The 16,969-nt window shown below is 41.6% G+C and overlaps 1 protein-coding gene across 1 annotated transcript in view; it reads right to left on the bottom strand.

Annotated features, from left to right (window-relative positions):
- Positions 1–5,769: 5,769 nt before the first annotated feature.
- mctp2a (multiple C2 domains, transmembrane 2a) overlaps positions 5,770–16,969 on the bottom strand; it is a 40,642-nt gene continuing 29,442 nt past the window's right edge. The window contains exons 21-25 of the mRNA XM_046307514.1: positions 16,716–16,757; positions 11,532–11,641; positions 11,254–11,363; positions 9,082–9,179; positions 5,770–6,802 (exon numbers count right to left, since the gene is read on the bottom strand). Coding sequence (XP_046163470.1) covers positions 6,743–6,802; positions 9,082–9,179; positions 11,254–11,363; positions 11,532–11,641; positions 16,716–16,757 — 420 coding nt within the window. The 3' untranslated portion in view covers positions 5,770–6,742. The remainder of the gene's footprint in view (positions 6,803–9,081; positions 9,180–11,253; positions 11,364–11,531; positions 11,642–16,715; positions 16,758–16,969) is intronic.

Raw genomic sequence — 16,969 nt, 5'->3', positions numbered from 1 at the left:
CAGTGTTTTTCCTACAAATATGTTAAAGGTTCTTTGTCAAGGTTGTATAGCTTCATTTTAATTTTTTTTATTTTACCAGGATAAACACAGTAACAGTTGCCACTGTTTTTCAGGGAGTCTTGGGATAGGCATTTTGAAGAATAGGAAATTAAGGTTGAAACCAGTGCAAATGCCTCTGAATGGCATTGCCCTAGCTAGCTTAATTAAAGTACACACAGTATTTTGAAATAGTGCCCATTTATAGATTACTGGAAGTTTTTGTCATTCTCTCAGTAACAGTAGCACAGTAATAACAGCAAGGCTGTCCTGATTTGATGCAAGGCCCTGGTTTCTGTTCACGTGTGACATTGTTCCGAGATAGGCAGAACGGTCACTGCCCTGAGGCCCATGTCAGTACCCAGGACCCCCTGATCCAAGAGCAGCGCCTGTCAGGCCTGCACCTGTAACACAGAGACCTTGTGGCCCTGCATTCAGCGCGCAGGGCCGCTGCACTGCATCAGACATGCTTTGCATTCAACCACCACTCAAGACCCAGGCAATACTCCAGAGACCGGCCATGAACCCAGCTGTTCGCTTCATTTTAATGCACTCTGAATAATATTAAAGCAGTATCAGTTGAATTTATTAATGCAGGCTGCCCCCGGAGAGATGCTTTTAAAGGCCAATGATTTCATTTAATATCTTAAAGGCTACCATCTATTCTTGATATGTTACAAAGAATTATGGCTTTTGAAATGTCTTTACACCACAGAGTACAGTGGACCACGGTATAAATTATTAGCAAACTGTGACTTTTGGAAACAGCCACCATTAGCAGTCATATTTCTCTTTGTTGTTAACATAGTCATATTTTCACCCCTAATCCTAGAGACCATATCAGTCCCTGTTCTTGCGCTTTCTAGTATTCCTGTCATTAGAGCTGGTTCTTGAATAAAGAGCGACACTGACAGTATAAAACTGTTTGATTGGCTTTTTTATAGTTGACTTTGAGGATAAACCGACTCCTACAATGCAAACTGGCACCTGAATAAAGCCCTGGACGTCTTTTTAAAAGCTCTCCATGCAGTCTCCTCGGGCACATGCTTATGGAGGCTGAACAATCTGGGACTGTAGCAACACAATCTGGCCTTCATTTGGATCTCGTTACTGAGTTGATTCCAGGAAAGCCTGCCACTTTATTGGTGTCAAGGTCCTCTTAGGATAGGCCCTGACCTCTGGCATTTTAATTCATGGCAGCCCAGACTCAGGGCATTAGTGCTAATCTCTTTGGCCCGTTTTTCAAATGGTACAACTAGAACAAATGACTAGAACCAAATAGATTTGACACCTGTAAGTATAACCAAGCGTAGTGCCTCTGTTACTCTGCTGCACTGTGGTAATATAGTGTCTCCATGATGGGAGGTCAGAGAACCATCATGAAATCGCTCATGTAACAATTACTAAAAAGAGGTGCGGAGTGTAGTGGAATATTAAAATGAAGCCCTTGCTGGCATCCTCTGAAAGGCAGGGTGGTACACCTGTGAAGGACAGAAGGGATCAGTGTTCTATGTGTTTGCGCTTGCGCTTGCTAGTTTGACGCCTGCTTCGGAGCTACACATCACAGAAGCGACTGCTGAAAAAACAGGTTGTAGGGGTCCTTGCACACAGCCTGCCTGTGGTGCTGCCTGAAGGACTACCATGGAAACAAGGAGTGTGACAGGCTCTGGGGGGGGGGGGGATCTACCACAGCTGCAGGCGTTTTTTTGACAGGCTGATGAAGACATCACTGCCACGCAGTGCACAACAACAACAACAACTAGTGGAAAAAATATGATCCAGGCGATGTTAACTGGCTCAAATGTTCATTAGCGAGCTTGTAAAATATCCAGGGAGTTTCTAATGCATTCAGGGACCAGATTGCATGGTGGCTTCCTCTGATGAGATATAGGCTTTTCCCGGGAGGAAATAAATGTATAAATAATTGATGAAATATGATTACCTCTATAAAAAGGAGAGAGAAAGTATGGTCTGTGAGAATGCAATGGCAGTTCTAATCCTATCTATTTATTCTCTTTATTTCGTTGACTTCGAATGTCTCAAAATTACACAGAGAGCATCCAAGCCCAAAAGCTCACCTATTGACTTGACATCTAGGAAGCAGACAGCCTATTCACCATGACCTCTCAATGCCACTGATGAAAGCTCCAACCTCTTTGTTCCCAGAAGTCCCCAGAGCCAGGCTCAATTCATCAATATTGGCCAACAATGCTCATGTCATACATTGTGGTACATGAAGTGGTTTTAACATCAAGACAAAATGTCACCTTTTATAGTAATTTGGTCATTTCTTTCAGAAACTATTTATCATCAGTAAGCAATTGCAGTATTTCTCTTTGGAATGTTCTGTTTTGTATTTTCAGAAGTTCTGCATTGAATCCAAACAAGAGTCTGTAGGATGAAAGATACTGCAGAACACATCTAACTGTATGTGTGAGATACAGACGTTCTGGTGTGGCGTTTTTGGAGTGTTAAAATATGATGATTAACAGTACCCTGGGAGCGAAGCTTAATTGGTTTCACCTCTCAGGGACACCTCATTGGGTCTCCTCAGTGGTCTGTGGGAACCCCACCCCTCCTCATTCTCCATGCCAGCCCCACCCGCCCCCATTGGAGCCCAGAATGAAGCAGGGCTTCAGCTTGTGTGTGGGATTTAGCTCGTCAGAAGCTCAGGGTCACCTCGACTCCCCCTCACTTTGAAATGGACCCCTGGTGGCAGCTCCTGGGAGAGCCCAGTGATGTCTCTATCAGGCTGTCAAAAGAGATAGCCCGGGGCTCCACCGGGTCCCCCTGAGCCAATCAAACTCTTCACAAAGCACAGACGGATGCTCTTTCACCAGCTTGCTACTGCAGAGGAGGGGGAGCGCCCGCAGCCCGACTGGGATGCTCAGCACACCAATCAGTAGGAACAAATTCCCAGTGCTGAGGTCCAGGGCTCACCGTAGCCCAAACTCTTCTTAAACTAGGGCTATTTATAAGTGTTGCTTACTTGTTTATTTATTTAACTGAGAAAACACACCAAATGAACAATAAGTTATTTTAATGGCCTTACTGTTTGGAGAGCCAATGACAAAAAAGGCCAATCTCTAAGAACTCTGATAACATGTTATATGTTAAAGTTCCACTGTTATATGTGCGAAAAGTATTCCACATAGATTTGATCCATCAAGCAATATGTCCTTAGTCTAGAAATGTCATGAGAATAATTGATTTCCCATTGAAAAGAGATAATAATTTCTCAAAGGCACTGAAAGAGCCAGTTAATGTAGGCCCATCAAGGATAAAATCATCACATTCAAATCTAATACATATAAGATCTAAAACAATCTTCCAAACACACCAATAATCATCTCTAAGTAACATCACATCAGTGCTTGAGGCTAATCATTGTGAATAACTTGAAGATGCCTTGAAGCAAACCGTAAAATGCCCTCTGATTGGGGATTATGTCTGATGGAAAAGAAACCATATGTTACTCTTCCAAGAACTCCATCATGGAGAGAAAGACTATCATGGAGCTGTGTGTGTGCGTGTGTGTCTGTGTAGCCACCATTAGGCAGGGGAGGTGATTTTAATGGAAATGTGAAGCACTAAGTGCTGAGGATGGGGAGTACTCTCTGGGAGAGATGAGCTCTCTCTCATGTGGACCCTGTTATTGTGGGAAGGCAACAAAGCGCTGCATTAGCCACTGCACTGGACCGACGTACAGTGCTTTGATGTGAGCTCAGTAACCAAGGCACAGTGGTGGCCAATGCATGAGCTCTGTTCCAATGGGTGTGTTGTGCAATCAGATGTGTTTACTGTGTATACAGGGATAGAAGTGGCCTAATCCATCCCCAGTACAGTGTAGTTAGGGACAAAATCAGTCTGCAACAACTCCAGTCGGAGATGGGATTGTTTCTATATTTTACAATTCATCAAAAATAGATTTGAGGATATACAAAGAAGAACATACCAAAACAGGAAACCTGAGAAGTTGCACAGTAGACTGGAAACTCAAAGTTACATGTATCAAACTTTCATTTGGCTCGATTCCGAAAATGTATTCTTCATTATAAAGAATATTCTGGTAATTTATACAAATTATTGTACAGTGAATTGACATTTGAATTAAAATAATGATATACAAAGGTTTTAGTTTTTCTTTATTTTTTAACTATTTTCTAAAATGTAGATGAATAGTGAAGACAATGAAATAACACATATGGAAAACATGTAGTAAATTAAAAAGTGTTACACACCCTTTGCCTTGATTGACAGCTTTGCACACTCTTGGCATTCTCTCAACCAGCTTCATGAGATAGTCACCTGGAATGCAATTCAATTAACAGGTGTGCCTTCTTTAAAGTTCATTTGTGGAATTTCTTTCCTTCTTAATGCATTTGAGCCAATCAGTTGTGTTGTGACAAGGTAGGGGGGTATACAGAGGATAGCCATATTTGGCAAAATACCAAGTCCATATTATGGTAAGAACAGCTCAAATAAGTAAAGAGAAATGACAGTCCATCATTATTTTAAGACATGAAGGTCAGTCAATACAGAACATTTTAAGAACTTTGAAAGTTTCTTCAAGTGCAGTTGCAAAAACCATCAAGCACTATGATGAAACTGACTCTCACGAGGACCGCCACAGGAATGGAAGACCCAGAATTAACTCTGCTGCAGAGGATAAGTTCATTAGAGTTACCAGCCTTAGAAATTGCAGCCCAAATAAATGCTTCACAGAGTTCAAGTAACAGACACATCTCAACATCAACTGTTCAGAGGAGACTGTGTGAATCAGGCCTTCATGGTCAAATTGCTGCAAAGAAACCACTACTAAAGGACAACAATCATAAGAAGAGACTTGCTTGGGCCAAGAAACACGAGCAAATGACATTAGACCAGTGGAAATTTGTGCTTTGGTCTGGAGTCAAAATGTGAGATTTTTGGTTCCAACCGCTGTGTCATTGTGAGACGCAGTGTGAGTGAACGGATGATCTCCGCATGTATATTTCCCACTGTAAAGCATGGAGGAGGAGGTGTTATGTGGTGGGGGTGCTTTGCTGGTGACACTGATTTATTTATAATTCAAGGCACATCCCATCTGGTTTGGGCCCTACACACCACCAGGCTGTGTAGGGGCTATTTTTCCAGGAATGAGAGTGATAGAGTGCTGCATCAGATACCCTGCCTCCACAATCATCCGACCTCAACCAAATTGAGATGGTTTGGGATGAGTTGGACCGCAGAGTGAAGGAAAAGCAGCCAACAAGTGCTCAGCATATGTGGGAACTCCTTCAAGACTGTTGGAAAAGCATTCCAGGTAAAGCTGGTTGAGAGAATGCCAAGAGTGTGCAAAGCTGTCATCAAGGCAAAGAATGCCTACTTTGAAGAATGTAAAATCTATTTGGATTTATTTAACACTGTTTTGGTTACTACATGATTCCATATGTGTGATTTTATAATTTTGATGTCTTCACTACTATTCTACAATGTAGAAAATAGTTTAAAAAAATAAAGACTGGTACTCCATTTGTTTTGTACACAGCTGCTATTATCTATGCATAGTCACTTCACCCCTACCTACATGTACAAATTACCTTGACTAACCTGTACCCCCGCACATTGACTTGGTACCGGTACCCCCTGTATATAGCCTCGTTATTTATTGTGTTACTTTTCATTATTTTTTACTTTAGCTTATTTGGTAAATATTTTCTTTACTCTTCTTGAACTGCACTGTTGGTTAAGGGCTTGTAAGTAAGCATTTCATGGTAAGGTCTACACTTGTTGTTTTCAGCGCATGTGACAAATACAATTTGATTTGATTTGTTAATTGTAGCAGAAAAGCTGTAAATAAATAAACAAGATGTGTCCTCCGAAGAGGGAGGTTAATGAAAAATATATATAATAAAAATAAATAAATGTGACCACAAAGTAATAACTGGATTAAACACAGTTACAGTATTGTATTTGCCCTTATATGAAATGAAAATGTAAATGAGTCAAAGCATTGCAGCAGTTCAGTTGAACGCCTTGATCTGACCGAAGGCGCATTTTGTACATCAGAAGTACATTCATTTCCAATGTAACGCTGTGTTTGACTTGCAGCATTGCGTTCCAGAGGCAGTTGCAGTGTGTTTCATATGGTGCAGATGTTGGATAAATCCAATGTAAACATCAAACTGTATGCATAGACTTGACAGAAATAGTAGCAAAAGGGGAATGTTTAACTTTTGTTGCATACACATCCAGCACAAATGTTGGATTACATAATGAAAAAAGTTTGACTGCAGAATATTTTAGGCAGCCTTGATGCAATGAGGCTGTCAAGTCTGATCAAGGTGTTACTATTCAAATCTATAAAAGCAAAACAGCAGTGGTTTGAGTTAAACCAAACTCTAGCTCTCATTCTTTTTATAAAATGCATGAATGGATGCAAGCTGGGCCGGAGTGGGCAGACGGTGTCTCTGGTTCTATGATTGACAGCTCCATGTGCTGCCCTCCTAGCCCGGTGCAGTGTACAGCCCCTGTCAGGGGGTGGCAGACACACAAGCGGGAGAGCGGCTGACTGCACCCCTGCAGCACGGGGCAGGGGAGAGGGGGGAGTAGGGGGATAAGGGGTCGCAGGTTCTGCTGGCACTGGACCGTTGTCATCGTAGCAGACTGGGCTGCGCCGTTTTCAGACGGAGCCTGGTCCTTTCATCCAGCACGTCCAAGGGGCTTACCTTCTCCTTCGTGGTGGGCTCTGGACGCTGGGCGCTCTCAGCTCGCTGTACTGCACCTGTAAAAACAAACAGGAGTTTGGTTAGAGACAGGTAATCTGAACTCAGTAGAGCGCACGGTAATGGCTCCCCCGAGGAAAGCTGGTGCAGAGGAAAGCGAGGCGGGCTCGCCTGTAATGAATCATTTTATAAACACAGGAGCAGAGGGGATTAATCACAAGGAGGAAGGATTTGAGAAGTCAAGGGTTCCGTACCAGTGTACGCCCCCCTCCTCTGCCACAATCGCAATATTAGAAGCTGTCATCAACTTTTGAGACAACCTGCCAGTGAGGGAGTAAACTGCATAATCACTCGTGCAAGTTGTGTCCTTTCTGAGAAAACTTTATATGAAGCAAAGAACATCCTCAGCCAGGTTTCCTGACTAAGGTAGCAACTAGCATCGATGGGATGTCGACTTTTACATGCTTCAATGGGATCTCAAAGATGATAGATTTCATACGAAAAAAAGAGACAAGCCACTTTGGCATTTGATCTTAAACCCCTTTTTCCTTTCAGCTACAGTATGTTTGCACTGTAGAATTATGAGGCTCAACATCAATGATTGTGTCATGTCAATGTTCTGGAAATCAATCTTTAACACAGATTCCTATATGTCCAAAAATATTTGTACCATGAATTAAGGCGGAAAATCTAGAATGAAACTTCCAAATTGGAGCTTACTTTGGCCAATGGTTTAAATAACGTAAGTATCTGAAATATCTGGTATCATTGTGTAATTTTTGTAATGTGTGTAGTGAAAGTAACAGGCCACAAAACATGAAATAAAATACAAATTATGTGAAACATTAGTTTGAAAAAGATTTAGAAACTCAGCATGATGAAGTTTTAAGAAAATTTGCTTTCAAAAGATTTGTTTTTGCTACAACAGTAACATGGTTCTGTTGAATCAAGGTAGAGACTCCATACTAATTACCAAATCCTGATTATTAGAATGGGAGATGGAATGAATGAGGGAACAAAGTGACTGCCGTCTGCATCAGAACATGAAACTGTTCTCAGAACTGACAGATGCTTCTTATTTCAGGACAGACACACTCCTGTCAGAAGTCCCGGTTTGAGGGGGGCTTTGTAGATTTGCACAGGCTCTAATTGCCAAGTAATTTTGCTGTGAGAAAGGAGTCCATTTCCAGCCTTTGTAATATGGCTCGACTGTGTCCAAACCTAGGCCTTTCTAAGGGTTGAAGTTGTAAGGTAACAACAGCAATTTGTGGTGTATTGTTATGGTTATTGTGTTTGTATTATTCAGCAACATTATTGTTCACAGAGGTTTATGTAGTGGTGAGTCACCATGAATGATTTGTAGCCATCATCCAGGACATAGCTGAACCATAAACTAAAAAGTATTGTCCCCATGGTCATTTTCAAAACTTGAACAAATGTGTCACATATAAAAGATGTGAGACATATAAAAGATGGTGAAATTAAATGTATTCATGTTGTTTTGCCAACTTGCTCAGCTGAAAAATCACATAGGCTTCTCTCCAACAACATCACTGAACATTTGGCAATAACTCTTAGAGGGACATAAAGGGGACAGCAGCGAAAGAGACTGGGGTTCAGAGTGTCTTTCCAGATCCAGACAGTCACGTATCCTGGCTGAATACTGTCTGTAAAGTACCTGGGAGAGGAAGGAGCAGTGCTGCTCTATTTCCTGCCCACACTCAGCCTCTCTCTCAGTCAGAGAACAAAATAGAGAGTGAACAGGATGAACACCCAGCTCCACTTAAAGTACAGCACCCTGCCCTGACAGCTATTTACTATCAGCCCTGTGATGTAACCGCAAATGACATATCAGCCATGGCTAATATATGATCACATATGGCAGCCAGCAGGACGGCCGGGGCTCACGACTACATTCATTGACTCCCCCACCCTGATGTGACAGGGGCCACGTCAGAGTGTCTCAACTGACTCAGAGCTGGGCACACCAGCCACACACAACTACAGCCATCAGGGGCCCGCCACCGTCCCCTGGCCAATCATAGGCCCGGATGCCACAGCACTTTTATCACAGAGAGACAAAACTGCTAATCAGGAACGAGGCTGGAGCGATATGGCAGAGGACAGATCAGAGTAGAACACATCCAGGCACCGGGGCGACTGCATCAAACCACTGCCAGAAATAATTGGGCCAGGGGTGCTTTAAAGGCGTGAGTCCATTAATAATCAAACAAAGCCAGAGGATATATTTCCACAACACTTGGGAATTCTGTTAGAGCAAATAATGCAGATATCTTCAGGGAATTCCCTCTGTCTGTATGGAAAATTGGACCCTTACCTTTTGAACATCAGAGGGCACCCTCTTGATGAAATCCAGTATTTCATTATTGTCAATGGCATACGGGTTGCGCAGCTTCTTGGTAAATTTGTTAATGCCTGTGAAAACAAGGACACGTTAATAAATAAAGGTGTCATCCAGACCTGCATATTTTTACAAGGATAAAAAAAATATTGCTACCCATCGCTAGCGCTTTCACCTACATAGCTACGTTTATATCGGTCCACGAATACAGGACTACAGTAGTAAAGCCTTTGTGAAAAATGTTCTACAAAATGTATTTGAGTGTTTACCAGCATTTGTAACTTGAATGTGATAATTATATGTACAAAACAGTTAATCTGATAATATTTGTGAAATATAAAATGTTTTCCAGTTTCTTGAAATACTTTGTTACACTGTATTTCTATGTGAAAACTGAAATGGTCTATTCATTCCTTTTCCATTTTAGTAGACGCTCTTCCAGAACAACTTCCAGTAGTGAGTGCATACATTTTCATACTTTTTACCAGTGTGGTAATCAAACCGACAACCCTAGCATTGTAAGCTCCATGCTCTACCAACTGAGCCACATCATCACAAACCACTTGATGTCTCAATGTACTCAATTACAGTACTGTGCATTGTTTTTCTTCAGGCTGATGGAAACGTCTGCAGGTACTACTGCACAAAAAGTGGTTGTTTTACATGTTATTTGATCAAGAGAAATATTTAATTTGATAAGGATGTTTTGTGTCTTTGCCCATAACTTTGCACGTGTTGATGTACATGACAGGGCAACTACTCTTACAATTAATTTATTGAATCTTGCAAGATACTGTTCTTAATTGTGTAACTACCTTTCTTGCCAAAGCAAAGCAACAAACGTCTATATCGGTCAGCTAATACTAGTCAAGGCCCAGTGCACTACTTTTGTGAGGAAAAAATATATATACTGTATATTTGTAATTATTTTTGTATGATTCCATTTTTTCCCCCTGATTTATCAGGGGTGCTGCAGCACCCTCAGCACCCTCAGCACCCTCAGCACCCTCAGCACCCTCAGCACCCCTATTTCCCACGTCTATGTTCACCACTGTATGAAATTGCACCCTGTGATGCTATTTGAATTGATCCCCAGGAACTAAATTGAATCAGTACATCAATAAGGTGGTGGGGTTGTATGGACAAGTGCAATGGATATGTATCATCACAAATGTAGAAGTTGTCAGCACAACCGTACAGAGGATGCTATAATGCAGGCAGACACACACACATCCATGACAGCTTTTGAACAGAGCCTGATAGTTGACTGCAGAACATACACTTTAGTCTGTATCCAAAGGCGACTCAGGTCCTCTGAGTACAGATTCAGTACAATAGCCCAGAGCAGAGATTACCACCAACCTCCCCTCCCCCTATCACCACCCCACTCCCAACTACCTTTCCATATCACTCAATCAAATAAGTTTATTCTTTGCTCAATACTGTTATTTCCCCACATTTGGTTGCATTCCACAGTAGTTCTGGAAAGAAAACAGACCATAATGGGACCATATACTCACTGCTAGCTACAGCGCTTACCTCAACGTGTACACAAATAACCTAAGGACCTAAATGTGTACAGACTACATGAAAGGCTTGCCTTGCAACCAGACATGGGGGTTAACTGTAGAGTCAGGAGAGTGTATCAGTGCTGTTGTTTGATATGATTTTGGTATCGATTGTGTTGGAGGCAGTGTAGAAGTACAGTTAGTTGTTGGCTAACAGCTGGAGGAGGAGTGTCTGTTTCCCTCTGACCGCTGAGACGACTGTCTTCCTCTGTAGGACTGGAGCAGATAATGAGGGTTTACACCAGTAGCCTACACTGCCCAAGGACATCCTGTTTTATATACAGCATGATGTTCTCCCTGCCTCGCTGCTCGGCTTTGTTTTCTCACAGACCCTGGGCCTAGCCTTAGACTGTCCTGCTTACATCTCACACTGAGCAGAGCTCTGAGCACAATGGGCCTCTGGAGCTAGCAGCCTGAGCTCTGGGCATTCAAGAGGTGTGAGTGTTCAAATGACTATTATATAATGGCTGTAAGCGCTATTTACTGTGATTGTCTTCTTCAACAATGTTTTGCCGAAGGGGAGCTATTCATTACAAATGACAGTATTTATAATAAAAATAATGCTGTATATTTGACTTACCCCATATGAAGATAATGTAGCGCAGTGGGATGTAGTATAATGCTGCTGTTGCCACAAAGAGAACCAAGCAGGCCAGGCAGGACAGGAAGGGCACAGACCAGTTGAATGTGCTGTGGATGAAATATTACATCAAATAAAGTCAGAATATCATTATGACCAGGATGTTACAAGATACTGCACAATCAATAATGTAGTTGCTAGCCAAAGCATTATACACCCACTGCTGAAGAGAACATTGAACTCACCAGTATACTGTGAGCATAAAATGTCAAACTTACTTCTTGACTCTTTCCCCTATGCATGCGATTTCATCCAAAATGTTTTGGACAGTGATGATGATCTCTTGAACCATATGGATTTTCTCCATCAGTCCCTTTTTCCCAGATTCCTAAAAGTACACAGGCACTGATGAGGTCTACTGTGCTGCATGTCAATTGTTTGAGGAAGCAAACGAAGCCCAGTTCATGTCTGCCGTACTATCATGAGTAATTCCATCTATTGAATGGCCTATAATGTCTCTTCAGACTATGCTTTTGAAAATGAGGCAGATTCAACGTTGGAAAGCTGTCATGATTTCTGCTTTTGTCCGCCACAAACAATGGAAGTGCTCTACATCTAAATCACAGATTAACTGGAGGATGAGACGGACATAAAATGGCCATCAGCAATCAGGCAGCATCCCAGATGACCCAGACAGGAAGAGTAGAAAGAGACGACATGGTGCAACCAATCCACGGGGCGGGTTTAGACTTGTTTTGCTAATTCTATCCCACCCACCTATATACTCTGTTTGGCTCTCTGTCCTCACACCTCTGTGTGTGAGAGAGCAGTGGCTCAACCATCCCAGATCACAGGGTCGTAATCATTGGATATATTTTCACTCAGATAAGACTAATGTCATGTGAATGGGCTTTAGCTATGTCCACTTTCATCACCAAGGTAGTGTTAATAGTGTTATATCGTTCATTTTGTATTGCTAAATTAATATCATGGTGCAGAAGCCGTGATATGATACAGACACCCTATATAGACCAGATGGACATGGTATGGTGTCTGCCAATTTCAGTGTGGGGGAAAAAAAACAGATATTCTTCAGTTGAAATAGACATGATCAGATGAGTGCTGCTAACGGCAGAGAAGAAGCAGCACTGTGAAGCTTTCCAGAGGGAGAGGAGAGGCTGCAGATGATAACACCAGTAATGTGAGCTAAAGAGGGCTGAGAAGACATCAAAAGGAGGAAATAATGACAGAAATGATGACAGAGAAGCGCGCGAGAGAGGGGGAGGAAGATATCTGATGGAGTCTAACAGGAGGCTTGAGGATGTCTATATGTTTGTGTTAGAAGGCAGATCCAGCCCCAGCCTGGGCTCAGTGACAGCGTCCAGACAGAATGCCTTTATCAGTCTCATGAGGCAGCCCCTGGGAAAACACGCTGTCCGCCAGCCCAGCACAGATAGACTCCCCACTGTCAGTCCCAAGTCTCCTCCACAACAAACACAGGAAGAGAGCAATTCCCACCCCTGTAGAGAGCCTCCCCTACCAGGCCGCTGGAAATATCTCAAATATGCTTTCTCTGAGAGATCTGTGAAGAGATTATTATCCCATCGTGTCATACAATAGAGACAGAGGGATAGTACTGTAGCCTATCATCCTATAGAAGAGACACGGCACTGTCTGCAGCAAGGCATAAAGAAAACCAACCTCAGTCTAATGTGAATGCAGATCCTTTACTTCACATTAGGTGTTAATTGAGCTCTTTCTCCTGAGCTCTCATTCAAAGCAGATTTTTGCCTGCTAAAAGCCATTTAAGATCCATGTCTGTGTGCTCCTGATGGACTGAGAGAGCTGCGCACAGGGAAATTAGAGCTCACTGGATATGGAGCCTCATCAGTTAGGCTCAGATTCCCTTTCATATCTCGATCTAAACTTGTTTAAGGCCCCCTAAACATGAATTAGGATTCAAACCTGATAAGAGATATGAACTCTTATTTAACTGTAACAGATAGACCTGTGTGCACAAGGTAAATGTAGACAAAGATTATCCAAAGATAAGCTTTCATTTGAATACAAAAAAAGGTCCAAAAGATATGTACTATAAAGTGCGCATCAACAAGCTCTCCTGATTATCACCATTCATCTTCCTTAAGACCCTTGAAGTCCTCCATCTCCATAGTAATGAAAATTGGAAGTCCTTTACTACATCACTCATTTGATGATATTATTTATCTTTGTTCATTTCCCTTTTTAGCCCCTTACAAAACTGTTCTGTGCTCCTGGCAAACAAAAAAAATAAAACAGCTTGGAAAGGGATGGGTATACTGAGGGGGGTGGACCACATAAATCGTAAATGTGTACTGATTAGAAAACATGTGTCAAATCATATTCTCATTTCAGAAAAAAATGGTAAACGCTACCTTTTAAGGCGCCGTAATGGGAACGGATTTGATCTTCTGCACAAAGGTAAATAGCAAATGTGGTTTCACAGGCATGTTGGGCATAATCAAACGCTTAAGAAAGCTCATTTAACATTGCTTTAATTTGAATAAATGGCATCAAATTTGAATATTCATTCAAAGCTTGACTGAATATTTTCTAGTGACTTATTCCACAAAGGCGCAAAAATGCACATCTTAATGAAAAACACCTGTGATTTTGGCATAGGTTCTGGTATGGTGTTAAAACAAGCTAACAAACAAATGAATACACAAACAAACGTGTGAGCAGTGAGCAGCTCCCAGAAGCAGTACGTTTTAGCGGATACATACCTACCAAAATGCACAGATCACAGTCTGCAGTCGGTCTGGCCGGTGTGCTGAAGGTGACCCAACGGTCTGAGGGGGTAAGCGAAAGCACCCCTCCAGCTCAATCTGCCACCTCCTCAACCCCCCCGAATCCAACCCCCTGCTTCCCTGGACAGTGCTTGAGGAGAATGTGCGCCCTCTCCCTCCCCCAGACCAGCCATACCAGCCAAAGGCCATAGGAGACCTATTTTATCTTCTCTGTTCATTATGATGGAGATCTATGGGCTTGTTTTTCTTTGTATTTTTTATGTTTAAATGATTAAATATTGTCTATCTGCACAATTGATACCTAAGGCCAAAAGGAAGTCACTTTGGCCACATCATTTGTAAACCGTCTCTTTCCCTGAGGACAGATTTGAACACAGAGAGAGAGAGAGATCTGTTATCCTGCTGTAACGTAGCCGGGCCTTTCGTCTCTCCTTAACGTCATGCCTTCACATTCCTAGTGCTCTAGCGGAGGTTTATATATTTCCTTCCTCCAGGGGAAAACAGGGGAAACACATATTTGAGTGGTTTTTTTCTTCTTTTTTTCTCCCTTTTTTAAGGGGTGGATCAGCTAAATATTGCGGAAAGAATATTGGTTCCATCAATGTAATTGTCTGCATCATTTCCAATCCCCCATATATTTTTGGGGTAAATATATATATCCATACACACATGCATACATATACACATACTGCATATACATACACATACCTATATAGACATACATACTTTTTTAAAGAATATACCTTTATGATTATTCCCTGCAAACCCTACCATCGATCCCCCAATTGGAGTAAACTAATAAACACTTCGTCTTTTACCTTCAATTTACACATCTTATACACATTTTACAGACACAGTCTATTTTACAATAGTTATTTTTTGTTTGTTCTTAGTCCTTCCTCTATTTCTGATGTCCATCCAGTTTGATTTCTATTTGTAACTGTGCTATTTCACAAAGGTTCTGAACCTATATACATTTTACAGACCCCGTATGTTCTACATGTTTTATCTTTAACACTCTCATATTTGAGTGTTAATGGTAACCTTCTCAGAGGAGATAGCCTTCATTCACATCTTCGCAAAAGGACTAGGGAAAAAAGTCGTGCCTTTGAAGTCATCACATCTTTAACACTGACCACTCTTTAACCCCAAATAGCTTGGAAGAAGACCTTAATATGAAGTGTAACGCTACACTGCTTGATCTGCCTGCATGATATCACATTTAAGTGACAGCAAACCCATAATAGGACAGAAATAAGCCACTTTAAATGAAATCTGACAGCTTAAAACAAACACAGGCAACTGCTTCATTAGTAAATTAAAGAAGAGAGTGTGAATGGTCTTAGCTGGCTCATGTTAAACCGTTCAGAGAGGACTTCAAGGAACAGGAATTATTTGGTTTAAATTGTTACTCCGCAATACATGGCAATACATGAAAAACTCCTCCCTGCTTTTTGAAAATCGCATTTCTTTTTTTAATCTTAAAGAAAAAAAAAGTAAGGTGAAAGGAAACCAAAAACTGTCAAATCATTGAGATGATAAAGACCTGCTTCTAATGATCCTATTTCAGTAGTAGCGTTATTAAAAGGAACACCATAAAAGCGGCACATCCTCATTCACTATTCATGCAAACACACAATTGTCATATCATTGCTATATATATTTGGCCGCAGGATTGTCTCTCCTAAGCTCTTAATGCAGTGCAGCTAAGCGTACGCTGCGTTATGTGTATCCACACATATCATGAGACTTTCATCCATGAATTAGCCTTTGCTTTCAGACCGGATTTGGAGGACGGGCCTGTTTTTTAGCGGAGGGTGTTCCTCTCCATATGAAGGTAGCCCCTGGTCATCACAACAGAATATATTGAGCATATTATGGATATGATTCCTGGGCCTAGACGTACTGCAGAGGGATCATTGCTTGGAGGCTTTGCAGCAGATCCACACTTCCCCACCATAAAGCAATAATGCACATCCCATTAACTCTTAGCTCTCCTGACTAAAATGAAAGGAAATGTCTGTATAGGAGGAATAAGGAATAAAGACCATGTCTCTTTTGTCTTCTCCTTTTGGTGTTGGTGTGCATTAAAATACTTGTTTTGGTATTGGGTGTCAAGAGAAAAAAAATCACATTCAGATTAACAATTAGAAATATGACATCATTATGAATACAGAGGTCCAATTGTTTAAGTGAGTGATAATCTTTATAGAATAGATAAGTAGATACTGTTCAGATGTCTGTAAATATGTATACTGCTGTACCGTTGCGTTTAGCCTCATTTGTTAGGGTAGGGAAAAGGTCAATCACATAGTAACCATCCCATTTAGAAAAGTGAACACATCTTCACCCGCTACTAATATCCCCAATGGCAGACAAACTTCAATTAATGATGCAGTTTAACATCGATTTTGGATTTCAAAGGACTGGGATACTGCAGCAGAGCACATTTGTAGTGATACTGAAGACCCAATGGAATAGAGTGTAGTGCTGAAGTAGACGTGTTTGTCACATGGCATTACTATTTCCTACATTCTGTCCTCATTTTGAACGCATTCAATGTTTGTTTCTGCGAGACCATTTCCAGTGGAAATATGCAAACTAGATATTGTATAACTTGGCATACAGAATATTTGACTATTAAGATAGTTAGAAATAAATCAAATAAAATACCTTCTCATCTTCCTCCTCATCATCGGTCATGTTCATGTTCGTCTACAAGAGAATGGAGAGAGGTAGAGTGTGTTTTCAAATGGACAGGGACACACGCGGGCACTGGAGCATTTTGAACAAACACCTAGTAATGAAATCCTGCTCTAGTACATATACCCCTATTGGGAGAGGCCTGTTTCATAGAGACGGCATCACAGGGGTGACCTCACACAAAAGGAGAGGTGAAAGAGGGCCTTCCTCACAAGAGCACTGTC

The sequence above is a fragment of the Oncorhynchus gorbuscha genome, linkage group LG02, assembly GCF_021184085.1.
Source record: "Oncorhynchus gorbuscha isolate QuinsamMale2020 ecotype Even-year linkage group LG02, OgorEven_v1.0, whole genome shotgun sequence".
Taxonomy (NCBI): domain Eukaryota; kingdom Metazoa; phylum Chordata; class Actinopteri; order Salmoniformes; family Salmonidae; genus Oncorhynchus; species Oncorhynchus gorbuscha.
This window is presented reverse-complemented; position numbering and strand designations above follow the sequence as displayed.